Source organism: Manacus candei, unplaced genomic scaffold, assembly GCF_025592945.1.
Source record: "Manacus candei isolate 608988 ecotype Guabito, Panama unplaced genomic scaffold, ASM2559294v1 h1tg000003l, whole genome shotgun sequence".
Lineage (NCBI taxonomy): Eukaryota > Metazoa > Chordata > Aves > Passeriformes > Pipridae > Manacus > Manacus candei.
The window spans coordinates 18,052,245-18,079,882 of NW_026138051.1; the positions used below are offsets into that span (position 1 = coordinate 18,052,245).

Here is a 27,638-nt window from a genome sequence, read left to right on the forward strand (position 1 = left end):
CACGTGAAGGTGCCAGGACCCTCTGCCCCCGCTCTCCTTGACCCCCCCTCCCTTTCATAACTTGGCGGTACCGCTTTAAGAGCGCGGCGCCCACACTCAAGATGGCGCCGGCACAGCGCGCCCGCGCTTCAGCGGCCCACAGTGCGCCTGCGCCACAGGCCCTGCCCGGAGGGGCGGGGCGAAAGGAGCACGTGATCCAACGGCGCTCCGCCCCTTCCGCCCGCCCCGCCGGAGGAGCCGCCGGAGGGGCCGCGGGGGCGCCGGGCCCGGGACGGGCCGGGCGGGGACAGCGGGCACAGGTGAGGGCACAGGGCAGCGCCGGGGGCCGGGGCCGGGGCAGGGCTGGGGCGGGCGGACAGAGCGGGCACGGAGCTGCGGGGCCGGGGGGAGCCCGGTGTAACGGTGCGGCCTCTCCCCCCGTCCCCCCCGCGGGTCCCGGTGGGGAGGGACGGGGCCGCCGCCGCAGCGGGAGCTTTGGCTAAAGGTGGTTTGGGGAGCCGAGAGGAGTCACCGATTTGGAGAGTTGTGGATCCCCCGCGTCGGGCAGGGACGTGGGTGTGACAGGAGTCAGTGAGTTCCAGGAGGGAGAGCACTCCCCCAGTGGCAGAGGAGGAGGGTTAGGTGGGATAGTGGGATGGAATTCCTGCCTGGGAGGGCAGTGGGACGCTGGCACAGGTTGCCCAGAGAAGCTGTGGCTGCCCCTGGATCCCTGGAAGTGTCCAAGGCCAGGTTGGACAGGGCTTGGAGCAGCCTGGGCTAGTGGAAGGTGTCCCTGCCCATGGCAGGGGGTGGGACTGGATGGGCTTTAAGGTCCCTTCCAACCCAGACCATTCCATGATTCCATGTGTAGTGTCTAAAGTGTCACCAGCCCCTCTGCTCTAGGTTCAGGGCTGACCCTAATCCCACCGCTCAACCTGGGAAAGGTCCTGTGTCCTGGCTATGCTTCCCTGTCTGAGTCACTGTTTCTCTTCCAGCAGCTCCAGGAAGTGACAGAGAGGAGGCAGGAGCAGCTGAGCCTTGGGAGAAGGTACTGATGGCACTTGTTGGATGGGTAAATGATCCTCTGGAATGGCCACGGAGCTCTCCATGGGGGAACGCCAGTGCTGGGAGTGGAAAATGGGACCAGGCAGCGTGTGAGGATAGAATTCCCTCCTGTCTGCCCCTGCTGCAGCACATGGGGGCAGAGCTGGTGTCCCCCTGGGTCTGTTTGGGTGCTCAAGCAAAGCTCCCATCTGAAGGAGCCTCCAGGAATAGATGGTGTGAGAAATAGTGCAGCTGCAGTTTGGGAATCCTGTGACACAGTGAGTGTTCCCAGCCTCTGGTTCTGTGACTTTTGGCTTGCCCAAGCTTTAAACCCTTCCTTAACCTTGGAGGTTGTTCCTCAGGTTTGTACAGGCAGAATGAAATGAATGGTTTAGCTTTTTACATCTGTGGGGAGCAGGTGTTTGTGGAAGGCACAACTGGGGAATGTTCCAGGCTTGGGGGTTTGTGGAGCAGGACTGGAAGCACCAGCACCTGGGAGGCTGCAGGGACGTGGCTGGCAAACACTGCTGCTCCTCTGACTTGTTTTGTTTCCTGAAGGACTGGAAAACAGGACTGTTTTTTGGTTTCAAATGCTGCATGAATGGTGCTTGTGTAGAAGAGAGAATTGTTTTTAATTCTTTCAGATGTAGCAGCCAAATCATCTCATGACTGTGCTGAGCTGCCCCCTTGGAAATGGCTCCCACCCTCTGCAGGGGGCAGGGAATTGTCCCTGGTGTGTGTCCTTACACTTGGCTCCACCAAAATACCTTTTGGGGCTTGGATTTGGTTCGCCCAGGGTTTTGTGGCGTTGTCACTGACAGTTGTTCTCCAGGAGCTGAAGTGGTTTGGGAGCAGCTCCTGCCCAAAAGTGGGTTGTTTGCTGGAGCTGTGTTGTGCCTGCACCTTCTGCCCCTCCCTTACTCTGCACACCTTGGAAACAGCAGCAAACCTCTTCTGCAGCTCACCATCCTCAGCTGTCAGAATGCTCAGAAGCAGGAAAATCACCATGGGTCCTAAAATTCCAAAGCTCCTTCCTCTGCCGTGTTTGTAGGAGGTTCTTGGGGAAACTGTGCTACACAAAGGTGCTTTTGCTTTCCCATGTCCTTCTCTGTACAGCTGTGCTTCTGCTTCCTGCTGCCAGGTGCTCTTGGCAACTCCTTTACCTTTCAGGGTTGGGAAGGGTCTGATTTCAATCTAAACACATCCCTTCAGCCTTTCTCCAGCATTATTTGTTTGATCCCACTTGGTCTGGATTGTTTTTTATTAAAAAACCCAAAAAGAAGTCATGAAGCTGGTAAGAAATGGGTCTGTAACACGGATATTTCAGGAAATATCTGTCAGGGATGCAGGATTCCTTTGGCTCCAGCTGCCTTGGCAGGGCAGAGGCTGGTGGTGCAATGGCCACGTTGCCACCTGCAATTAGAGGATAACGAGCTGCTCAGCACAAACAACTGGTTTAATGGGAGGGGTCATGGGACAAGCTCTGGGGTCGGCAGCTGTCAGCATGTGAGCTGGGGAGGGGTTCAGCAGAGGGGCTCCAAAAATTGGGGAGGCCTTGCTGCAGGAGCACCAAGGCTTGTGCTGCTGCCTCTGGGTGTCGTGGGGGAGGTTCTCAGTGCAGGGTGATGCACACAAAGCCTCTTTTTTCACCTGGGAATAGCATTTTCAGGGATAGATCTGTGGGGTGTTGGTGGCACCTGCCCTGCAGATTGAGGTGCTGCCTGCAGCCCCTCGGCTCTCAAGGCTCACCTGCTTCTTCTCCTTTGCCTTGCATCCACCTTCACCCCCTCCTCCTTCCCCAAATCCCATAGTATGTCTTTCCCTCTGCCACAGTCCTTTATTTTCCTCTTCCATCCTCGTTGTGGAAGGTGGCACCAGCTGTGTCTCCAGCTGGATGTGGTCACCAGTGAGGGAAGGCAAACCCATCCCACAAAATTCCTCACCTGGAGCATGTTCAGGTAGGGGTAGAGTTCATCCATGGAGTATCCCAAGTCATTTGGGTGTTCTGGGAGTCTTGACAGGGCAGCTGGAGCCCCAGGCTGCACAGCCAGGGGAGGGCTGGCACTGACTGGCCTTGCCATGGTCTGGTCACGGACTCATCCAGCAGGTTTGTCCAGCGTGGGGTTGAATAGCTCTGTGCATCTTGCATCACACCTTTAATTATTCCCTCTGGGATAACAGCTCACTCCTGGCTGTGCAGCACAGCTTCACGTGCAGGTGTTTCTGAGGGACTGTGAGCCCTGGTCCTGTCACTGGGTTAAGGGTCCAAACCCCAAAGCCTCGTTGCAGGTGTGGGTACAAGGGTGGTGCCCATCAGCGTGGCACAGTTTCCTGTCTGCAGAGGTCAGACAATCATGGAATGGTTTGGGTTGGAGGGATCTTAAAGCCCATCCAGTCTCACCCCCTGCCATGGGCAGGGATACCTTTCACTAGCCCAGGTTGCTCCAAGCCCTGTCCAGCCTGGCTTGAACAATTCCAGGGATGGGGCAGCCACAGCTTCTCTGGGCAACCTGTGCCAGGGCCTCCTCACCCTCACAGGGAACAACTCCTTCCCAATATCCCATCTATCCCTGCCCTCTGGCAGTGTGGAGCCATTATTCCTTGCTCTCTGTGGATGAATATGTTTTATTTGGAACAAGGGATGCTGCAGGTGTTCCTGGAGTTCAGGGAGAGGAGTGAGCCCAGCTGAGTGCTTTGGTCCGACACAGCAACCGGGGGCGTTTTGGGGTGGGAGATTTCCATCATGTCCCCGTTTTCCTTCTTTTCCTTCTTTCCTTCTTTTGCCTCTTCATGGCTTTTCCTCCAGAACATTTGGATGCTGCAGCGTCCCAGTTTGTGCTGTTGCTGGGTGGAAGGTGAGGTTGGAATGTGTGTCCTGCTTTGGGAGGAGGTTGGAACCGGCTGTGGAAATTCAATGAGTCCCGGGAGCGGCTTCAATGCTGGGAGTCCCCCCATGGGGTGTGTGCCAGCCTGTTCTGCCTCAATGCCTCAGGGTTCAGAGCCTCTGGGCTATGATCCAGCACTTCCTAAAGGCTGGCTTTATTCCTCCCTTCTTCAGGAACTTCAGTCTTTTTTAAACCATCTACAAGGAAGGAGGGTGTATAGTTCGGATCGAGGAGGTGCCTGTGAGCAGGATGAAACCCATTGCTTTGACAGAAATGCATTAAATCTCCATGTGCTGAGCAGCTAGGACAGATTTGGTGGAGAGGGAGGGGTTGGAAAGGTACCTGGTGTGCTCAGCCCTCGCTGTGTGCCAGCTGTAATTCCCACTGCAGTTGGCAGCAGCTCCGGGTTGTTCCTGCTCCCCAGGAGCCCAGCAGCAGTCCTGGCCTGGGCTCTGGCTCTCCTCCCCTAAGCCATCCCCTCACCACAGGGAGGCTTTCCCAGGCTGTTCTCTCCCAGGATTTTGTGCAAGTTGAGTGCTTTATGTTCTCTTTGTGCTTGAAAATCCCGTTAAATCTGTTGTAGCCCATATTTCAGTATGTTGGGTATTTTCTCCCTTGTCGAGCAAGAGGCTGAGCTGCATCTCCCCAGAGTGAGTCTTAACCCCAGTTCCACATGGTGCTGCTTGGATTTCGGGGTGTTCTGAGAAGTGTCTCCTAAAAACAACACCAAAATGAAGGTGTTCTGCTGGAAGAGTTCCAGTGCTGGGTGTTCATTAAGTGTGGAGTGACAGCTTTCCAGCTGAGACTTGATGCAAGCATGACACTAAACTGGACTATTGACCATAATTGGAAATATCTGTTGAAGTCTTGCTTTTGTAACCATGACAGTCCTTAAAAAAATAAAGGGAAAAAGGAAAGGAAAATGGGAAGAAGACGTGGTGTTTGAGGTGAGATGATATTTTTTTAGTGGTTATGTGGCCTCTTTTTTTTTTTTTTTTTTGTCTGAAAGATTTGGGCATCAGCTTTCTCTGTTAGATCTGTAACTGCAAATTCTTGTTCTTTTTGAATTCCAGGAAAATAATTAAAGGCAGCAGATGTGGGAGGAATGGGATGAGTGTAGGTCATGTAATCTGAAGGTGCAGATCCTCTGTGTTGGTGTTGCACAGGTTGTGGTGGATGGACAGTGTGTGACTGTCAGGAGGGACATTTGTAGCCTCGAAACTGGAAATGGGTTTATAAAATACTACTAAATGAAGTTACAAACAAGTAACTCATTTATTTTGGAATGGAAAATGATCTTATTTGTTGCCCAGAGAAGCTGTGGCTGCTCCGTCCCTGGAAGTGTCCAAGGCCAGGTTGGATGGGGCTTGGGTCTGGTAGAAGGTGTCCCTGCCTGTGGCAGGGGGGTGGAATGAGGTGGTCTTTAAGGTCCCTCCCCATCCAAACCAGTCTGGGATTTTAGGGTTCTAGGTGTTAAGATCTTCTCATCTTGCATCCAAGCCATTTTCCAGTTGTTTTTGTGGTGGATGTGCTGGTTTCACAGGCTGCTGGGAGCTGCCACGTGTTGCACTGTCCTGGGCTGAGTCTGTGGGTCGTGGGCTGGACCCTCTGCACCCTTTCACAGGGAGAGGATGGAGAGAGGTCCTGAAGCCTCTTGAGTGCCTTCACTGCCATCTGGGAGTCCCTGACTCCACTTCTCCTCAGTGTGGACTTTGGCTGTGGCTCCTTGGTGTGGGCTGTGTGATGTGGAAATTCATCCAAGGAGCAGCCTATCCCCATAACAAAAAGAGGGTCTGTAGGGATGTCCCGATTCCCAGAGCTCTCCTAGGGAAGGAGCTGGCCAAGAGGACAGCTGTGGTTGTGATCCAGTTTAAAAGTAGACATTTTGGCAGGAGGTGGCTTTGGAGCCTCTATCCAAGACTCTGATGTTTTCGGGATGAAAGCGGTGCCGGATCAGTTCCTGATGCTCCGCGATGGAAACCACGTGTGTTTATTCTGGCTGTTTCCCTCTGGGTCATGTGTTAGTCACACTCTTCCTGTGTGCTGGGAGGGCTGAGTGATGGGAAGGGTTTGCCAACCCCAGGATGGCTGTGGATACCTGGGAGTCATCGCTTACCAGCCACACAGCTATGTTGGAAAAACAAGGCTCTCTGGTGATCCTCCTGTGCAGAGCCATGACAGTCAGTGATGTCACCATCCTGGATTCCCAAAGAGGCTGGGAATGGCAGAGAAGCTGTTGTGTTGCAGTCTGGAAATTGCTGTAAGTAACTGATCTTAGTCTGGAAAATACAACTTAAAATCCAGTAGCAACCTCCCCTCAACAGATCACGAGCTGCCTGTAAATTTGGTCTTGGGCATTTTTGTGCCGGGCTGCTTTTTGTCAAAATATTAAACTGAAAAGCTGAAACTGGTTGTGAAGAACCTCCTGGGAAGAGGTGTCTGAGCTGACATTGTGCTTTTTAACTGAGAATTAAAATTGAAATGACAGAAAGTTTAGAAGGAAAAAAATGAGGTTTCCTGGAGAAAGCAACGGATGGAGCAGATAACTGAGGCAGCAACCAGGAAAAGATGTTCCTAATCATGAGTTGTGATGTACAGGTGCTTCCAGCTCAGCTGCCTTTGTGCTTAACAACGTTTCTTTTGGCTTTTGGAGGACTGATGGTGGTTTTGAACAGGGCTGGCAGTACCTTTGGTCACAGCTGTGCCCTCACTGTGCATTGCCTTGGTCCACACGTACTGGAGCAACGGCTGGAACCCGGAAGTGCCTGTCCTGCTTTTGGGATGGGTGTGTTTGCTGTTTGCCTTCCCTTGGGCGTTCCGGTGTCCTGGGCTGAGAGGCAGAAGCTCTGTGGAGTGGTGGATTATTCCAGAAGAGGTGATACTGGTGTGGCTGTAAGGCTGTGGTGTCAGTGCATTCCAGGATAGCAGCGAATCCCATAAAGTGCTGCATCAGCCCCATGTGCAGAAGTGCCAGGAAAACCCAAAATGTCACAGGGTCCATGCTCTGCTTTCTGCCATGACCCAGACTCCTGACAGCGCCTGTTACCTTGCTGGGAAGATGTCAGAGCAGAGCACTCCAGGGGCCTGTGTGAATACGTGTCAGAGAACAACAAAAGAGCCCCAAACAAGCCCTAAAACAATCCAAGTCTTTGTGTTCGGCTTGTGTTGGTAGAATTCCCAGTTTCTCACAAACCTCCTATTGTTCAGGCCAGTGTGGCCAGACAGCTCTGGCCCAAGGCAGCAGCATTCCCAGGGGGTGTTTGCCTTTGCTGGAGCAGCTGCTGAGGGCAAAAGGCTGCCTGGAGTGGTGGAGTCCCACTGGCCAGGTCAGCCTTCTGCCAGGGCCAGCACAGCCTGAGAGGGACAGGATTCTGCTCCTACACTAGTGTGAGGCTGGGGGAGGCCCAGAGCCCCCCTTGGCCACTCCAGGAAGGGAGCAGTCATAGAATCCTGGAATGATTTGGGTTAGAAGAGACCTTGATGACCATCTACTGCTATCAGTTGCTCCAAGCCCTGTCCAACCTGCCCTTGAACACTTCCACCCTTCTACAACTTCTTTGGGCAGGGAATTACCACCTTCACAGGGAAGAATTTCTCCACAGTATTCCATCTAACCCTGCCCCCCCGTCAGTGTGAAGTCATTCTATGTTGTCCTGTCATTCCAGCCCTTGTAAATTTGGTGTAGTTTCCCATCCACAGAAGCAGAGGCTGGTTGTAGTCACTTCAGACAGCACAGGGAATTGGAGCAGGGAAAACCAGCATTTTCTTGCCTGTGGCGAGTCACGGCTTTGCTGTCACAGCGTGGGGAGAGAGGGCTGGTCCCTCCCTGGGGGATCCATTTGGCAGCACGACTGTGCACGAGGCTTCTCCTTAAAAATCCTCCTGCGCAGGGTTCCAGGTCTCGAGGGCTGGAATTCAACAAACTCCAAACCAGCTCACTCAGTTTAGGTGCAGATGGAGTTTGCCCCTTATTTGCTTCAGGAGGGAGATGTGGGGGTTTTTAATGGCACGTGAGCCTCTGGAAGGGGTGATGTTGCCCAGAGAGCTTGTGGTGAAGGAGCCCCACAAGCCCCAACCCCCCTGTTGCCCAGAGAGCTTGCTACACCAGCAAGCTGGTGTAGTGGAAGGTGTCCCTGCCCGTGGTGGTAGGAAGGTGGAATTGGAGGAGTTTTCAGGTCCCTTCCAAGCCAAAGAGTTCCAGGACTCTGTGAAAGCCTGGCTCTGCTGGCTCCCAACCAGGCACCATGAGTGTTGACATAACACCCGTGTTGACATAACAACTAAACAGCTACATTTTTCTCTCCTCTCCTTTGTTTTCTTTTTTCCAGTTGGTTTATTCTGCGTGGTTTTTTTCTTTTTTATTTATTCTTCTTATTTATTTATTTATTTATCTGTTCTGTTATCTGGTACTTGCCGGAAGGGACTGTCCGAGAGCCATGTGGGGCTGGGAAGGAGAGGGAGCCCTGAGCTGTCAAAGCATGGCTTAGATTTGCTGATCTTTAAAAAAACCCCCACTGTCTTGTGATCGAGGTTTTGGTTTTCCAGAGGAAACAGCCACTAGGTGGTAAGCTGGCTCCTTCCCACAACGAGAACGACTCTGGAGGTGGCTGGTTGGGACTGTTACCCGCTCCTGGTGTTGTTCTGCTGTGATGTCCGTGTGGTGCTGGTGGAGCTGGGGTCAAGCCTCCCCTCTGACAGGGACAGGGAAAATGCTACAGGAGCTTTTTCCACTCTCTGACTGGGAAAACCTTGAGCCTGTGTGCTGGAAGGGCTGCTCCGAGCGTGGCAGTGCTGGAGCTCTCCGGTGCTACACCTCACCACTCCCACTCCCCTGCTGCTTGGTGGCACTGGGACGTGTGCTGTTGGGTGACACTGGAGCACAAAACAAGGAGACAATCTTGGAATGTCTAGGTTTTTTTTTTTTTTTTTTGATTGGAAATCATGGCGAGGGCTGAGCATCCCAGCCGAGCTGGGGCTGGCAGCAGGATGGCAGCGGAGCTCCAGCTTCCTGGCTGCCAGCACTGTCATCTGAGTCACTTCCAGGCGTCCTGGGGACCCTGCCGGGTTCTGCTTCGCTGCTTCCCTTTTTCTTGACTGCCATGGGGAGCACGAGGACGGAGTAGAAAGCTGGAGGAGGTGGATGGGGCAGCTGGAGGAGGATGGCATCACACCGGCGTTGGGGACACCGGGAACCTTGGGGTACGTACGTTTGCTGGGGTGGGGGGGGAGAGTCCTGGCAGTGCTGCAGCCCGTGGAAAGAGGCAGCTGTTGCCTGATGAGGACTGGTGATAAATTAACAATTAGATAAGCACGAGAATGGTCTTTTTTTTTTTTTTCTCTTTTTAAATTTTATGTTTTGTGCATGTGGTTTAGCCTGGGAAAGCATCGCTCGCCCGTAGAGGGAGCGTTTTGGTAAGAAAAAATGACTTAAACCTGACACTGCATCGGGGCTGGGGGGAGAAGTGAGCATGGAATTATCCTCTTTGTGCTGCCAGGTGTTCTCTGGGCTCTGCTGCAGCTGGGAGGTGCTGTGTTTTCTGCCTCAGTTTTGGTTTTTAAAGCTGTAAATGAGAACAAACAAACTTGGGGAGGAACTGGGAGAAGCAGGAGGTGCTGGTGCTCTGGTTTCTGCTCCTCGAGCAGTGGTCTGGCTGCCTGTGCAGCCTGGGCAGGAATTGATGCTTCTTGTGGAAAGCAAATGGGTTTAGGTGAGACACTGGGGAGAAACTCTTCCCTGTGAGGGTGGGGAGGTCCTGACACAGGTTGCCCAGAGAAGCTGTGGCTGCCCCATCCCTGGAAGTGTCCAAGGCCACACTGGACGGGGCTTGGAGCAACCTGGGCTAGTGGAAGGTGTCTCTGCCCGTGTCAGGGGGTGGAAATGGATAATCTTTAAATGTCCCTTCCAGCCCAAACCATTCCATGACTCTAGAAAGACAGACACATTTTAACTCCCCTTCCCATGTATTTACACACACAAAGAGTCTTATTGGAAAATCCCTGTAAAACTGTGTTACACTGCAGATGAGCCCCATGACACACAAGCACAGAGTTTCCTTAGTTCTCTGCCAGGATGAACAGGCCCTCCCTGACTCCTGGGCTGGCAGTTGGACCCACTGTGTTCCCTCGAAGCAGCTCACTGGAGGAGCACCACAGCACTTTAATGACATTTAATTTTCTTTATTGTTAGCTGATGAATATTAACTTTGAACTCCTGGCTTTCTCCTGCCCTCAGCTCTCCATGCCACGCTGTCTGTGTGCTCTCAGAGAGCTCATATGCCTTCCTGAGCACCCAGCTCTCCTGGGCTCCCTCCTTCCTGGGGTATTCTGCACCAGTTTAATGAGAAAACAGGGCTTAAAAGTTTAGGAACATCGTGTTCGACACTGAAGAGCCCAACGCGTCACTCTGTGCAGCTCCAAGGCTTTTTTTTTTGTGTGCTGTCGTGGCTTTTTCTGTGTAATAGGAAGTGTTTTCTGCAGAGTGTGTAATTCAGCTCGTTGGGAAGTGCTGGCTGGCGTTTTCCCTTCCTGAGGCTGAGCCACATATTTGGTTCCTCTCTAATTCTCTGAAAAAATATCAGTGTTTGCAAGAGCAAAGCACACATGGCCAGCAGTGTGCCCAGGTGGGTAAGAAGGCCAGTGGCAACTTGGCCTGGACCAAGAATAGTGTGGCCAGCAGGACCAGGGCAGTGATTGTCCCCCTGTGCTGGGCACTGCTGAGGCCACACCTTGAGTTCTGGGGTCAGTTTTGGGCTCCCTCACAACGGGAGAGACATTGAGGGGCTGGAGCGTGTGCAGGGAAGGGAACGGAGCTGGGGAAGGGGCTGGAGCAGCAGGAGGGGCTGAGGGAGCTGGGGGGGCTCAGCCTGGAGAAAAGGAGGCTCAGGGGGGACCTTCTGGCTCTGCAACCCCCTGACAGGAGGGGGGAGCTGGGGGGGGGTCGGGCTCTGCTCCCAGGGAACAAGGGACAGGAGGAGAGGAAACGGGCTCAAGCTGTGTCAGGGGAGGGTCAGGTTGGACATCAGGAGGAATTTCTTCCTGGAAAAAGTGGTCAAGCATTGGAAGGGGCTGCCCAGGGAGGTGGTGGAGTCCCCATCCCTGGAGGTGTCCAAGGAAGGCCTGGACGTGGCACTGAGTGCTCTGGGCTGGGTGGTCACAGGTTGGACTTGATGGTCCTGGAGACCTTCTGCAACCTCCATGATTCTATGAGTCTGTCTTCTCATGGAGATGCAAAGATTCCCACTTCCAGGTGGCAAGAGCTATTTTTGAGGCTCAGACGTGATTTTTTTCCCCCAGTTTAGGTTATTTATTTATTTAGTTTATTATGTTTTCAGAGCTTGTGTGTTTATAGTTTCCTTGCTGTTCTGGAGAAGAGGAAGAGACACAACAGGTCTTGTGTTGTGATCTGATGTGGGTGGCTCCTTGAGATGGCTGGGGTCGAAAAAAAATCATTGCAAACCTGTTGAGAGCACATGTGGAGGTTATTTAATAAATACATGGGTGGATGGCACTTGCCTTGGCTAACACTTGACCTTGGTCATTTTGGTTCTGTTGGGTCACGATTGGCAGACAGAAACTCATTCACAGCCTGTGGGAGGTACAAAGGAGAAAAAGGAAATATGTTGAGAAGCTTTTTAGACCAAGAACTTTGAAATAGTGTTGTGGCTGCCCCATCCCTCGAAGTGTTCCAGGCCAGGTTGGACAGAGCTTGGAGCAACCTGCGATAGTGGAAGGTGTCCCTGCCCTGGCAGGGGGTGGGATGAGATGAGCTTTAAGGTCCCTTCCAACCAAGCCATTGTGTGATTGTATAATAGAATTGATTTTCTGTAGAGAAAAGCATGTCCTGAGGCCTTTGGGCTGCTTGTGTGTTTGGGATTGTGGTCGGATCACTGGGAGCTGTGGCAGTGGTGACACGGGGTGGCACAGCTGAGATGGGGCTGTTTCTCATTTTTGGGGTGATTTGCAGTTTGTTGTCTCATAGCCTTGGTAAAGCCTCACTTGTGGCTGACATTTCCTTATCCAGCATCCAGTCTGAGCCCTTTTCCAACAGTGGACTGATGGATGTAGGATCTCTGTTAGGGAGAATCTCTGTGGGCTTGGTTGCTAAACTTGTTCTTTTAAGAACTCAGGCAGCCCACTGCTGCCATGTTTATGGCTCCCCAGTTGGGTTCAGATGCCATACTGGGACCTGCTGTTGTTTCTGGCACGTGGCAGTATGAAATCCAGTGCAAGAAAATTGTAAAGCTCTTCCAAAACCTTGGAATTCTAGGCTGAAATTCAGGTGGCAGCACTTGCACCCACCCTTCCCATGGGAAGGGCAGTGCAGCTTCTGGGTCTTCAGGGTCAAGTGTGAGTCCAGTTGGCTTAGAAAATGAGGTTCCATGCTTGTGCTCTAAAAAACTCCCCTTTGCTCCCAGGTTTGGAAGCTCTGGCCATGGATCAGAAAGGCTATCGACGGGGGAGCTTCCAGAGCAGCACCAGTGATGAGGACATGCTGGAAATAGCTGGAGCATCTGTGGACTTATCCATGGCAGATGATGACCCACCACTCGACAGGGAGATGGGAGGTAACACCCATGAGCTTTCCCCTGTTTGTCCTGATGGCTTTTGGTAGGATTTCATGCTAATGTTTTCTGTGTGGATCCTGCTGGCCTCTGCCCAGGATGGGTCTGATGTGTCCTGGCACCGAGGTGAAGAGTTTGCAGGATTCTGTGCTGGATTGCATCCCTCTCTGTGTGGTTCCTGTGCTGTGAGATGTGGCATATTCTCTCCCACTGCTTTGCTTCCCAGACTTCTGGATAGTCCTTTCTGGAGTTTTCCAAAATAGCAGCTGTTGGGAAGAGCTGGTGGTGCCAGGAGGGAGGGATGTGAGTGCCATGGGAAGGGATGGCAGTGCTGAGCAATTGCAGAGACTCTCCCCTCCCCTCTGCTCCCTTCCCTTCTTTTCTTCTTTATCTGTAGTTTTAAAGGTTTTCCCTTGTGGAGAGAATCTCGCACTGTGACAGCAGAGAAGGGTTTATTGGCTTCCCCTGCCAACCCCAGCTGTCCAGAGGGTCTTCTCCTCCAAGAGTCTGAGCTGTGACATTAATGGAGGAGGGATGAATCTGCATGGGTCTGCTGAGCTTTGGCACTGGACAAGCAAGACCTGCCTGCTTGTATCCTCTGTGAATTATCACAAGTTACTGTAAAAGCAGAAATACTTCATTTGGGGCTCTGTGCCTTCCCATAAACCTTCTTGTCCTCTTCTTCCCCCACCCCTGTTACCATAGGGCAGAAATTCAAAAGAAATCCCTCTGATTTGCTTCCCAACTGTGTGCTCTGCCTCTGGAAGGGAAGACAGGCTTCCCGAAAATGTCACCTGCCAGGAGCCCAAACTGCCAGCTTTTCCACAGGGAGTCTTGTGAGGGCCATGTGATCCTTGTCCAATTGGCTTGGGCAGAGGAAGGATCACTGTGTGTGGGTAGTGGCTGCATCAGCTCTGAGAGAGAAACATCTGCGTGTGGTTCAAAAGCCTCTGTCACTGTGCAGAGGGATTTATGGGCATGATTTACCTCCCAAATGTGTTCTTCCCGGGGTTCCATCCATGCAAAGGAGGGTGGTGTCAGCTCTCTGGGGTGAAACCTGGGCTCAGGTTTGATGTTCAGAGAGAAGGAGCTGAATCCTTTAATTTCTTGTCAGGACATTGTTATTCCATGGAGCTTAGAAGCGGTAGTGGGTGACTTGAGCTGGGTTTTGCTGTTGGCTGGGAACAGCACTTGGGTTGTTTAACAGGCTTCTCCCATCTCCTCTGAGGATGTTTGAAGGCCTGTGGCTACTTCTGTAAAAAAAACCAGGGCTCTGCCCCACTGGCACCTGTGGCTTGAAGTGATGGTGGTGGCAGAACCTCAGAGGGCTGAGAATCACAGAATCCTTTGGGTTGGAAAAGCCCTATAACACCATCAAGTCCAACCATCCCCCAGCACTGCCAAGGCCACCACTGGCACATGTCCCCAAGTGCCACATCCACGTGGCAGTTAAATTCCTTCAGGGATGGTGACCCCACCACTGCTCTGGGCAGCCTATGCCAGGGTTGGACAACTCTTTCCATGAAGAAATTTTCCATCATATCCAACCCTGGCACAACCTGAGGCCAAATACCTGAGGAGTGGTTCCCCTGGATGATGTTCTCTGTGTTGGCAGGATGCTCAAGGCCATGGGAGAGGTGACACAGAAGTAAAAGAGGAAATGTAAAAGGGGAAAGAGCTCCTTGCCCAAATGCCAGTTTCAGTTCACCCTGTGACTTTCCCCTGCTGACTTCAGGAGAAGTCAGCTGGCAAATGTTTGGGTGCCAGGTGTGAAACCTGAAGCTGTGGGGGCACAGGTTTGACTGGAGCTGGTGAGGTGGCAACTGATGTTCTCCCTGCAAACCTCTGCCTGGTGTGGTGTTGGATGGGGACCAGGTAGTGATGCCTTTGGGAACGAGAACCCAGCCCTGCCTTACCCCTTCTCCAATGCTGTCAAACTCTCCTGTAAGGGTGGTGGCTTTTCAAATTGAAAGAGCACCCAAAACTGGAGCTTCCAGCTCCTGCCAGGTGCCCAGAAGAGGAAGTGTCACCTCCTGCCTGATGGATCTGTAAACCTGGAACGTGTGTGGCAGCTGGAGCTCCTCAGAGCTTTCCTTAGGGGGCCTTGACTGGTGAGTGACAGTGGCAGGGCTCTGCTGGGGACCACCAGCCTTGCTGCTGCTGAAATGTAGATATTCCAAGTGCTTCAGGCCTGTTTCAGTCAAACTACTCTAAACCCAACTGCAGTGGCTTCTCACGCCTGTTTGTGTTACTGAAACCTCACCATGAGTAACATGTTCTCTCCCTCTTATCTCCTCTGGTCTGGACTTCAGCATTTTATCAGTAAAATGTAACAGATAAGACTTTCCTTGATTATTATGGTTTTTTTTTTCCACGCTGTTAAGTTGTGCTCGGGAGTCAAACTTGGCTTTTTAATCAAATCCCCTGATACTTTTATAGTTTCCCTTGCAGTCTTGGCACTAAGGTAATGGTGTTACAGCAGGAAATGAGGGAATCTTAGCAGTGCTTTCTCAAAGTTGTTGTCAGAGCTGGAATTTACATCTTGGCCAAAGGGACAGTCTTTTTAAGGATGCAGAATCCTAGAATTATTAAGTTGTTTGGGTTGGAAAGGGACCTTTGAAGGTCATCTGGTCATTTGGCTTCCCAGTTGTTGTTTCATCTTACTGGTATCACCTTTCTGTTTCACAGTAAAGGTGCCCAGAGCTACATGTGATGTCCAAGGTGCATTTGTGCAGCAGCAAATCTCTGCTGCTTCTTGGCTTGAGGAATTAAAAAAAAAAAAAGAGCTGTTTCCTGGTTGCCTCCCCTCAGTTGTTGAGCAACGACTTGCTGAGTGTTGTCGCCGACACTTGAAGTCAAAGGTGCTGACTTAGAGCAGGAGGGTTTGCAGTTCTTTTGCTCCTCCTCTAAACCTTGTTTTTTGGCAGTGATTTTCTCCTGCTCCCTTGTATCCCAGCTGTGAGTCTCTAAAGTCAGTCCAAGACATGCTGGTTACCCAAAACACTGCCCAGAGTCTAGTCACCACTTCTCCAGACCTCTTAGAAATACATGGAATAGTCCAGGACAAGCAGAACTGAGTGGGATTCCAGGGTTGCCTTTCTCCTCTTTTGAAAACAGAGGGATTTATTCATCATCCTGTGTCTTTGTCCTGTTGCTTTTCTGTGAGAAAATTTCCCTGTTATCCCCCAACAGCTTAATTTGCTTTAGATCTTGTAAAGAAAGTTCTGTCCAAAGCTTCGTGGGTACCTAAAACACGGTGGGTTGGATTCTATCTGCAGTCCTGTTGATTGTTGGGTTTTTTTGGATGAAATACAAGATTTATGAGGCCTGATTCCTTTAGCCAAATCTACTGGAAAAGCTGCCTTGCCAAGAAACCTCTCCTAGATGAGGGGGTTGCTTCTGCCAACCTTGTTATGAGGGCAAGTCGTACTGATTCCTAGATAGCCCTTTCCAAGACTGTTTGAATGCCAGTGGTTTCCCCTGAATGGGTTAAAGGATGTGGTGGGTGTTTAAGTGAGGTGGCAATGCTGGTTTGTCTTGTGTTTTATTTCAGTGGCCCTTTCCCCACTCGAGCAGTGGGGAGGCAGCACCAGCTCGGGAGGAATAAGATGTAATGCTTGGGAGTCATGGAAGCTTTAAATTGTAGGAGCAAAGGACTGTGTTTCTCTTTCTTTCAGAGGAAGACTTAAACGTGTTTCAGTGGTGGAAGGTCTCCTTTTCTCTGTAGGACTGAATGTTTTTTTCTCTTCGAGCTCTAAAGGCAAGAACTGACAGGTTCTTGACAGGGGGAGGGTTTGAACTGAGAGAGGGGAGATTTAGGTTAGATCTGAGAAATTCTCCCCTGCGAGGGTGGGGAGGCCCTGGCACAGGTTGCCCAGAGAAGCTGTGGCTGCCCCTGGATGCCTGGAAGTGTCCAAGGCCAGGTTGGACAGGGCTTGGAGCAACCTGAGCTAGTGGAAGGTGTCCCTGCCCATGGCAGGGGGTTGGAACTGGATGGGCTTTAAGATCCCTTCCTTCCCAAACCATTCCGTGACTCCACGATCAGAGATCTGAATGCACAGTTTACCCTGACTGATTCCTGGTGCTTATGAACACAAACAGGATTCAGCAGCGAGTTATTCTCCATCTTAAATTAAAAATGTAATTAAAACTTGAAGTGGGAACCTCGGGCTGGCACATCTCCCCTGGCTTTTTTCTCCATCTGCCTTCCTCAGCCAGAGCCCCGGAGTTAATCAGTGAGACCAAAGTCAGCATGTGGAGGGTGTAGGGTTTCAGTCTCGCAGGCAGTGTCTGAATGACAAGTTATCACCAGCAAATTGGAGCTGGAGGAACTTAATCACCAGTCCCTTCGAGCTCTTGTGTACATTGAATGGCAAGATAAAGGTGCTGGTGGGGCCAGGAGGTTGGGAGAGTGCTTTGAAGTATCGACTGTGCCAAGAGGACAAAAGGACAATCCAGTGGCTGCCTGCTGGAAAGACAGTGAGCAAAGAGCAGTTGTTGGGAGCTATTCAGTGAGGAAATTGTGAACTGGGTGGGAAAAGAAAGGAGTCTGTGTGTCAGTACATCAGTGACACCGTGGTCAGGAGACTGTTGATAAATGTGTGTTTTCCTTTGCTGCATCCTGGCTTGGTGCAGAGCTTTAGAAACGGGGTGCAGAGCAGGTCATGTCCCAGGCTGGTGTGCCAGGAGCATCCCTGGTGGGAGGTGGGGAGCAGGGTGCTCGTGTCTGGGGTGTCCCTCCATGGACAGGCTGGTAAGGGGGTTAAGGGTCAGGTTTGGTGGATCTTTGGGGTTGGACTGTTGGGGTGAAGGGGAGTCAAATTTGTGGGTCAGGGCAATCCCAAGCACAAATCCAGACTGGGTGGAGAATGGATGGAGAACAGCCCTGAGGAGAGGGATTTGGGAGTGTTGGTGAATGAGAAGCTCCACATACCCTGGCTGTGTGCTCTGTACCCAGAAACCTGGGTACAGGTCAGCCTGGGCTGATCCCACAGTGTGGGCAGTAGGGCATGGGGGGGATTCTGTCCCTCTGCCCCCTCAGGTGAGACCCCACCTGCAGAGCTGCCTCCAGCCCTGGGGAACAACATCAGAAGGATGTGGAGCTGCTGGAGGAGTCCGGAGGAGGCCCCGGAGATACTCCAAGGGCTGGAGCCCCTCTGCTCTGGAGCCAGGCTGGGAGAGCTGGGGGGGTTCACCTGGAGAAGAGAAGGCTCCAGGGAGACCTGAGAGCCCCTTGCAGGGCCTAAAGGGGCTCCAGGAGAGCTGGACAGGGACTTGGGATGAGGACCTGGAGTGACAGGACAAGGGAGAATGGCTTCAAACTTGCATAGGTTGCCCAGAGAAACTGTGGCTGCCTCATCCCTGGAAGTGTTCAAGACCAGGATGGACAGGGCTTGGAGCAACCTGTTCTTGTAGAAGGTGTCACTGCCGTGGCAGGGAGTGAAATGGGATGAGCTTTAAGGTCCCTTCCACCCCAGAGCCTCTGTGATGCTGATCACTCTGAGTGTGCACTTAACCCTGCCTGATTCCTGGTGCTTATGAGCACAAACGGCATTTTCCAGTGAGTTTTCTCCAGCTCGAAGCCCTGGGCAGCCCCAGCTCTGCAGCTGCCAATCTGCAGCATGGCAGATGGGTTTTAGTCCCGGGGAATCCCTTCTGCCAAACAAACTGTCCCGAGTGCTGCCGGAGCGGCTCCGCTCGCCGCTTCGGGATGCAGCCTCTGCTCTGGACCCTCGGGATTCCCCATCCCTGGCCAGAGCTGCTCCCTCTGTCCTTGCCTGCGAGCCTGACCCTCTCCCTGTGCCTCTCCAATCCTGTCCCTCGGTGGAGGTGCAAGGGCTGGCTCATGTGACGGTGCCGGTGACGACATGCCGGGTGCGGGGGGGTGCCCAGCGCCGCTGCGGGATCGGAGTCCGGAGGAGGAGGATGCAGCAAGTGCCGCTGTGAGCCCCAGGAACATCCCCCGAGCCACGGCCATGGCACGGGCAGACCCCCAGGGGTGCTCCCCAGGAGCGGCTGAGCCAGGGTGAGGAGACACTTGCAGGGGGGAAGAGGTGGCGTGAGCCCAGGGGAGCGTGTCCGTGTGTCCTGCACGCTGCGGAGGCAGCGGGCAAATGCTGGCAGTGGGCAAATGCTGGCAGTGGCCCTGGGGCTGGGGGGAAGGCGGTGGGTCAGGGTGGGTGGGCAGTGGGATTTCTGTTGTGTAATGGTTGTGCACTGCCTGCAAACCCCTGGCTTTCCCCGGATTTGCTGGAGCAGGGAAGCGGTGGCAGGGATCTGCAGGTGCCATCGCTGTCCCCTCGCTGCTGGCAGGACCGTTCCTAAACGCCGGGGCTTTGTGGGGGTGGCACCGGGCACAGTCTCTAAGTTTAACAAGCCCTGTCTGGTTTTCCTGAGACAGAGTCTGAAGTGGAGGATTAATTAACCTGTTCTGGGGAGGTGATCAAATCACTGAGAAATCTGTGTTTAGAGATGAGCTGCAACAGAGTCACTTTTCACTTGCTGTCTCTGGCATTAAATTCTGATTTCTGGACATTCCCAACAGGGGGACCTGTGCAATGGCAAAGCATCACTGAGCTCATTTTCCTCCTTTATTCCTATCTGGTTATTCTAGGATCCTTGATTTGCAAGCAGCTAAGGCAGGAAATATAATCTTGATAAATATTTATGGCTGTCAGCCATTTTATCATTCTGCATTACTCCTGGAAAAAATATAAGGATGTTTCCTCGTTGTCTTCTGTCAAATGGACAGTTGTGGTGTAGGGCTGGAGACTGCGGGATTCTGCTTTGGGAATGGAAATCCTGGTGCTGTAGGATGGGCAGGCTGGGCTGGGTGGGGACCCTGGAGAGTGGGATCAGGCTCCAAACTGCACCTGCCTGGTGTGGAGTGTGTGAGTCCCTTCTGCATGTGGGATCACACGGGCTGTGGATGTCATCACCCAGGCTGAGGATGGGATCATGGGTGGGATCACACTGGCTGTGCCTGAGGGATTGAGGGGGCCATCAGGGTGTTGCTGGGGGTCCCATGACCCGCAACCCCTCTGGCATTGCAGCTTTGTGCCCTCAGGGTCTGGTTTGTGGTGCTCTGTGGCAGCCCTGAGCTGGGAGAGCATTCCCAGGATAGCTCCAAGTCACTGGTCTGGGCAGTTTTTCTGCGACAGTGAGCATGGAATGCCCCGATCTCAGCTTCTTGCAGAAAATGCTTCTCAGGGTGTTCTGTTTGCTGGGTTTAACTCTCCTTTATTAATACTTTAATTTAGGACAGCTGTATCTTTAATCTTTAGGAAACAGTGCAGTGGATATGCCAAAAAACCCCAATGGAATAGGCAGTGAGAGCCTGCTGTCTGCAGCACGGAGATGGGAATGGTTGGGGTACTTTAGGAGAGTTGGTCATTCCTGTAGAAGCAAAAAGAACCCCTCAGGCTGGGCTGCCTGGTCTGGGGATGGGTGTGCAGGGGAGTCACTCACCTGCTTTTCAAGGTGGATTTGGTGTTGTCTTTGGCATTGCTGAGCTTGGTGAACTCGTCATTCCCCCCAGAGCCACCTCATCCCTGGGAATGTGGCCGTGGTAGTTCCTTGTCTGGGGGGCATGAAGGCCTGGATGGATTCTGGCTTCCCACAATGCTCTCACCAGCCATCAGTAACCACCCCTCCATCCCCAAATCTATATTCCAGCTTTCCCAGAGCACAAGGATATTAAAAATACACTGTAGTGTGAGGTGGGGGGCCCTGGAACTGGGAATTGGATGTGGATGACTGTGGTGAGAAGGTCTGGTGTGCCACAGAGTCTCCCAGGTGGGCACTGGGATGTTGTGTGTCCCCATGGAGCTGGGTCAGACCCTGCTGAGCTCAGTTCTGCCACGGGCACAGTCTCCTTGTCCTTTGGTGGCCTTGGCTGTGAAGGGCTGCAGCTCTGGGCTGCAGGTGGGACTCGCTGAGCTGCAGGTGGCTGGGAGGAGGCCTTGGCTTGTCCCCTGTACCAGATCCCTGCTCCAGGCAGCTCCCATTGCCTTGGAGGCCGTGGGTAGCACTACCCAGGCGGGCAGGAGGAGCTCCAGGTACCTCAGTGCTCCACGGCCTCCCACCTGACTGGCTGTTGTTATCTGGGGGATTTATTCAGGGAGGTTCTGGTCCATTAGGTTTATAGAAGAGCGCTTGGAATTTCCAGTGGGGATATTTGAACAGGGAAGCCTTGATGCCAGTTTGGGTATTTCCAAGCTTTTTGCCTCAAAAATGTCATTAAAGCCAGGAATTCCTTGCAGCTCTTGCCAAACCTGCCCTGTTTGCTTCCCAGTGCAAGCTGGGGCTCATGGCCTGTGCTCTCACCATTGGGAAGAGCTCTGGAGGACTCCAGTTCACCTTCTTTTTGTCCCAGATGAAGCGAGGAGCCTTTTTAAGTGGGTTATTTTGTGGTGGTTGTCAGTTCTGTACATGACTCATCTTGTTTTCCCGTGCCTTCTTCCCTGTGAAGAGGCAGCTGTGCCAATCTGGGAGATGGGTTGGGAAGACATCACAGCTCTCTTTTCCCCTCCTGCTTTAGATGATGGGGCAGAGGGCAGCTGTTTGAATTCCTTATTTTTCCCATCTGGAGACACCTTTGCCCCGGTGATAGCTGCAACCTAAATACACTGAGTGAAATATCAACCATTATCCTTCTGCCTGGGAGTTTTAACCCTGCTCTTCCCCAGCACTTCCCAGTTTTGATTGGATTTTGGCTTTTGCCCTTCTGTTTTTCCCTCTGGATGACTGGAGACACTTAGTGTCTTACAGAACCACGATTTTGGGGGTGTACACCCACACTAACCATTGTTTTCCGTGGGCTGGAGCAGGTTAGGCAGGAGGTTGAGTGGTTTGGCTGAGTTCTCTCCACCAAGGGAGGCTGCAAGCCTCAGTCTGGTGTTTTCCCAATGGTATCCCACTTGATACCACTATTTCTGCTTTCCATGCCCCACTGGATGCTTTGCTTTCCCTGTTTCCCTGCTCCTATTCATGCCCTCCTGCCCACCACGACCAGATCCACCTGGGATTCCCTTCAGCTCTCCTGGGGGGTCTCAAATATTCCCCTTCTCCTCTGCCTCTCCCCTCTGCTTACTTCAAATGGCAAAATATCCTCACGGCAAGTACTGGATTTAGGGAAAAGTCAACATCTAGTGATGATTCACTTTGGTTTTGAACGGTCATTTCCAGGAACAGCCCCATCTCCATGTGAGCTGCTGGAGCTGGGAAGGCTGTACCTGGCACAGATCACCTGGGAAGGTGTGCCTGGGGTATTTAGCTCGGGAACATCTCAGCAGCTCTTTGTTCCCACTGAAATCTGTGCTTTCCCCCCCTTAATTAGTGTTTGGGGGTTTTATAAAAAAGGGGGAAACTAAGAAATGCTCAATTTTCCCCGTTCCTCCCCCACCAGGCTTTTCCACGTATAATGGAGGAGGGATGAATGGCAAAAGCACCATGATGGATTTCCTGGAGGAACCTCTTCCTGGAGTGGGCACCTATGAAGATTTTAACACTATAGACTGGGTGCGAGAGAAATCCAGGGACCGGGACAGGCACAGGGAGGTAAAAATTCCTACTGCTCCTCACTGGCACTGAGGGCAGGATAATTAACTTTGTTAATCTTAGTTCTGATTGCTGGGGTAGGGAGGCACTTCCTGGAGACACCTGGGATGAAGGGGTTACCCTTAGGATGGGAGGTGAGAGCTTCAGTTAGAGGAAAAGGAGCCTTAAATCCCCCATGTTGCAGTTTATCAGTTGCTACTTCTCTTCTGAAGACTTTTATTTATTTAAAATGTGGGTTTCAGATAGGCAAACCAGCCTGTTTTTCTGCTTTCACAACTGCAAAGGTGAAAGATGCTCTTTCTGTTGGAATTTTTTTTGTTTGAGAAGTGCAGTTCTTCCAGAATTCTTCCAGAATCCCTTTGCACCACTGTGCAATTAAAGGAATTTGCTCAGAAAGCAAGGAGGACTTTAAATGAACTACCCATGTCCTCAGTCTGCTCCTGCCTTGCTGACAGCACTCTTGGAGGGTGATGGTTGAACTCAACTTGTCTATTTGTTTCCCAAAATATTCTTTGATTCTTTATTTTTTTTCCCTGGGCCTCACAAAACAACTTGTGTCTTTGCTAGCAGGACCCAAATAGAGCACACACTCTGCTCAGGGTGTGAATAAATACAAGAAATACAGCATAATGCCCAAAAATTTGAGTGAGTGCAGACCCAGCCAAGGGGCTTTGTGTCCCTGCTGCCTCCTGCCCCAAAACTGGTCCTGTTATTGGGTTAAGGGTCCAAACCCCAAAGCCTTGTCACAGGTGTGGGTACAAGGGTGGTGCCCTTCAGCGTGGCACAGTTTCCTGTCTGCAGAGGTCAGACAATCATGGAATGGTTTGGGTTGGAAGGACCTTAAAGATCATCCAGTTCTAACCCCCTGCCATGGGCAGGGACACCTTCCACCAGCCCAGGTTGCTCCAAGCCCTGTCCAACCTGGCCTTGAACAATTCCAGGGATGGAGCAGCCACAGCTTCTCTGGGCAACCTGTGCCAGGGCCTCCCCACCCTCACAGCCAGGAATATCCTTCCCCATATTGAATCTAACCCTGCCCTCTGGCAGTGGGAAGCCATTCCTCTTTGTCCTGTGACTCCAGGCCCTTGTCCAGAGTTCCTTTCCAGCTCTCTTGGAGCCCCTTTAGGCACTGGAAGGGACTCTAAGGTCTCCTGGGGGAGCCTTTTCTTCTCCAGACTGGACAACCCCAACCTGTCTTCTTAGGAGAGATCAAATCAGGTCAAGGCAGAAGTTAGGGCTGGCCAAAGAGGTGTGGGGTTTGTCCAATGGAAAGAAATCTAAAGGAAATAGTTTTGGCAGCCACCCCAAGCCCTCCTGGATTCCGTCACAGGGATCAGTGTGGCATTTGGAAAAACCCAACAGATGCTCATCCAGGCAGAAAGGATTCTTACTGCGTTTATTCCTCATTTAGTGGGCATTAGTTGTGTGCATCAATGTGCCTTTTTGTTTGGGAATAATAGTGGTGAGCTGGAATGTTTCTCTTGGGAGAGGCAGCTGGGTACTGGGGGCACACAATGGCTGTTCTGTCCCCCTTTGTCTGCCTGTCAGGAGCAGTGAGACTGACAGGTCAGCTCAGCCTGGGGCATCTGGGATGGGGCTGAGTCTCACTTCCCAGTGCCACCATTGGCTGCTTCCCGGCCTGACCATTCCTCTGTGCTGGCATTAAACCTGTGACCCCCTTGTGTCCGTATCCTTGAGGTCCTGGCACAGAGAAGCTGTGGCTGCCCCATCCCTGTACAAGTGTACAAGGCCAGGTTGGATGGGGCTTGGAGCAACCTGGGATAAGGAAGGTGTCCCTGCCCATAGCAGGGGGTGGAATGGGTGATCTTCAAGGTCCCTTCGCACCCAACTCATTCTGGGATTCCATGACCCTTGATCCATTCTCCTACACCTCCCAACCAGAGCTGCATTTACTGTACCAGCTGTAGGAGCAGCTGCTGTCTGATGCTTTTTCTCTCCCCTCACCCCCCCAAAGTGCAGTGACAGTGTCACCAAGTAGTTCTTAGAGCATTTACACCGCAGTGGATCAGTGTCCTCATGGATTTTTGTTTCCTTTTGCAAACCCTTTCCCAGATCACCAACAGAAGCAAAGAGTCCACCTGGGCGCTGCTGCACAGCGTGAGCGATGCCTTCTCGGGCTGGCTGTTGATGCTCTTCATTGGGTTGTTGGCAGGTAAGAACAAACCTCCAGGGAAAACTAATTCCCGTGCTACAGCATCGGGATCAATTCCTCCACAAGCCCTGGCAGGTTCCTGGAGCAGGATTTGTCCCTGGAGTGAGGACTTGTGCTGCCACCGAGGGCTCTGCCGCTGCATTGTAGTTCACAGAGAATTATTTTTAAGTGTTTTGAGGCCCCGTTTTTGCAAAAGCAAAGTACAAAACTGGGGCTGAGAGCTGTCCTGGACACTGCTCTGGATCTGCTGCTGGTACAGAGCTCTGAAACAAATAAAAAAATGTTAATTAAAGCAGAGCTGATGGAAATGCTGGGCTGGAGGAGAGTGCTGTGCTTTGTGTACGTCTGTGCCAAGCGCTCCTCGGGGGCACTGCAGAGGTTAATGCCAAGGACTGCCAACAAGAGTTACTTCTTTTTTGGTTGTTTTTTTCCCACTTTACTTGGATATAAAAAGGAAGAGGTGTTTTTTGGAAGTCAGCTTCTTTCAGAGGTTGGCTGGCTGAGACCTTTTAAATGACTTAGAAGCAAACTTTGGCCCTAGGGCAGCAGGAGTAAATCCCTTGGATACAGATCTTCCCGATAGGAAGCAGCAAAGCATCTGTCACGAGGGTCGAAGTGAAATCTCCTGTTAATGGTTACCCAGGAAGGCTGCTGGCCAGTTTGTCATTAACTGCTGGATTTGCTGAATGTTGGTTGCAACCTCTGAAGCTTGTGCTGCCACTTGCTCCTAAGGATCAGAGGTCTCTGTTCCTGGCCCCTGCTTTGCTCCAGGGGGTTGGGTGAGAGCAGAGCTGATCCCAGTGATCTTCGGGGATCACAGAAGTTATTAATAGAAATTGCATGAAGATTCCTCTTCTAAAATCCAAATTAACTTCTGTGCTGGCTCTGCTGGCGTTGTTTCACTTGGCACAGTTGTAACTTTCCCCTCCTTTATTTTTCTTTTTTTGATTTGGCATTGGAAATGTTTTTTCCAAATTCAGAGTTATTCCTGTCACAGTGTCGGCGTTGTTGGTGCAACTCCTGGATTCTGGTGACACATTTTGTCTGAGTCCTCCAGGAATGTTGCTGTGCTATATTTAATAAACAGTTTTTCAGTGTCATTGGGAAGAATTAATTGCTGAGGATGCAGGGTGGGTTTGAACACAGTCAGCCTTTGAAATATCATCAGCCGTGCTGTTCCCTCACCTGCTCTTTTCAATATATTGAAATTATTCAAAACCAAGCAAATCTGCCCCTTTAGCTCTCCACAGAAGGAATTGTAGGCAGAAATACCAGTGTTTCTCTGTGTGTTGGAGGGTGAGTCAGGAACTAGTGGGGCAGGCTGTGACCTTCAGGTGTTTGAGTGTGCACAAGGTGATTATTAAACTATTTTGTTTTTTTTTTTTTCCCTTTAAACCAGGTTCCTTGGCAGGGCTGATCGACATCTCTGCCCACTGGATGACAGATCTGAAGGAAGGAGTGTGCTTGGCAGGGTTCTGGTTCAACCATGAGCACTGCTGCTGGAAATCCAACACCACCTTCACCGACAGAGACAAGTGTCCCGAGTGGAAGAGCTGGTCCCAGCTCATCCTCGGCTATGGAGAGGTAACTGCAGCTGGTTTTGCTACTGGATTCCCCAGTTACCCAGCCTGGGTCATCCCAGGGAGTGATCTGGGTGTAGATGCCAGAAGTCCAAGCTCTGGGTGGTTCAGTGGTTAAACGCTCATCATTGGGGTCTTCCAAGGGTGTCAGCAAGTTACTGATGTGTTGTCCTCAGAGGGGGATGTGGGGAAGCAAAACACTGCCAGTTTTACAGGTGCAATGTGTTAGCTGTGTGTCCAAGACCTGGTGCTTGGAGGGTATTTTGCCCATGAACATTTTGGGGGAATGTCACGGGCTCCAGTCCTGTGTTTGGGGCAGCCCTATGCAGTGGAGCAGCTGCTTGACTGGGACAACACTGAGCCACTTCCAAGCTGAGGTTGAACTTGATCATCCTAGAGGTCTTTTCCAGCCTAAATAATTCCATGATTCTACTGCTGTACCTTGTTTGCTGTTTAATGAATGGCTTTTGGATGTGGGACTGGTTCATCCCCATAACCCAGCACATGTACCTTGAAACCTCAGGCTTAGGGGAGCTCTCTCCATTTTTGGCTGATAACTCTCTGAGATGACCTGCTGTTTCTCTGTGCTCACTTCAGTGCACAGGTTTGATATGGGGTCACTTGAAATGATCTAATTTGGGCATTTTTCTCCGTGTTTTTTCAGGGGGCGTTTGCGTATATTCTCAACTACTTCATGTACGTTGTCTGGGCCTTGATGTTCTCCCTTCTTGCTGTGCTACTTGTGAAGGGGTTTGCTCCATATGCCTGTGGCTCAGGGATCCCAGAGGTGAGTGAGAATGACAGTGGGTTGTTTTTCAGGTGGGGTAGGGGATCCACCATCCAAAACTTACACACACCTGCTATGGAATAACTTCTTCCACTTCAGGTAGTGGTTTAACATATGGGTGTTTTTCCAAGCCATCCTGAAACATGTCTAGTTCTAAAATATCCGTGCAATCCCTTTAAAAATTAAGATGTTTTGGCATTTACTGCAGGAGGTACTGCTTGGGTGTTTTTCCATCAGGGATAGGGGCCCTGGAGGAAGGACTCAGGTGGCTGGTTCTGCCTTTACATGGAGGGATATTTTTACAGACTCTTAAGTTACTTTTGATAGCTCGTGGAGGGCGCTCTGAAAGCTGTAGGGAAGGGTAGGGTTGGGAATGCCCAGTAAATCAGGAGCTCTGCCCAGGGCTTGAATGAAAGCCTGTAGAGCTTTGTGTGCTTGACTTCCAGATCAAAACTATCTTAAGTGGTTTCATCATTAGAGGCTACCTGGGCAAGTGGACGCTGGTCATCAAAACCATCACCCTTGTGCTGGCCGTGTCCTCGGGGCTGAGCCTGGGCAAGGAGGGGCCCCTGGTCCATGTCGCCTGCTGCTGTGGGAACATCCTGTGCCATCTCTTCACCAAGTACCGCAAGAACGAAGCCAAGCGCAGGGAGGTACGTGGAGACACTGAAGTGGGGAGGTCGTGGCTCTGGGGCTTCCCCCCGGGGGTAAACTGTTCTGTTCTGGCATGTTCTCCGTGTGCCAGTGTGTACCACGTGTGCCAGTGTACCTTCTGCTGAACCAAACCTGGCAGAAACCATTGGGTGGGCTGGCAGGGTTTGGAGGGCTCCAGAGTACCTCCACTTATGTTACACCCTGCTGGGACACAGGGGGAATGTGAGACAGGAAAACTCAGGGTGTTCTGTGGGGTGAAATTACTGCTTTTGTATTGTACTGAAGCTTTATCTGAGGTGAAATCGGTTGAAACAGAAGAGGAAGTTGCCAGTGATGCCACTTCTACCCATTTGGGGCTGGGACTGTTGAAATGCTAACACTGATTTTTTTTGGAGCTACTTCTCCCTCAGGAATTGG

At 51.8% G+C, this 27,638-nt stretch overlaps 1 protein-coding gene across 7 annotated transcripts in view; it reads left to right on the top strand.

The window, feature by feature from the left end:
- The first annotated feature begins 213 nt into the window (after positions 1–213).
- Positions 214–27,638, top strand: part of LOC127472419 (H(+)/Cl(-) exchange transporter 5) — a 37,313-nt gene continuing 9,888 nt past the window's right edge. Inside the window, exons 1-8 of one of the 7 annotated variants that reach the window (XM_051790642.1) lie at positions 214–299; positions 975–1,051; positions 12,323–12,472; positions 21,876–22,027; positions 24,101–24,200; positions 25,600–25,784; positions 26,445–26,567; positions 27,014–27,220. In XM_051790642.1, the coding sequence (XP_051646602.1) occupies positions 1,048–1,051; positions 12,323–12,472; positions 21,876–22,027; positions 24,101–24,200; positions 25,600–25,784; positions 26,445–26,567; positions 27,014–27,220 (921 nt within the window). In that variant the 5' untranslated portion in view covers positions 214–299; positions 975–1,047. Of the gene's footprint in view, positions 300–974; positions 1,052–9,015; positions 9,108–10,398; positions 10,529–12,322; positions 12,473–18,350; positions 18,495–21,875; positions 22,028–24,100; positions 24,201–25,599; positions 25,785–26,444; positions 26,568–27,013; positions 27,221–27,638 lie in introns of those variants that run through there. The other 6 variants (XM_051790672.1, XM_051790653.1, XM_051790662.1 and 3 more) reach the window with 6 other exon arrangements.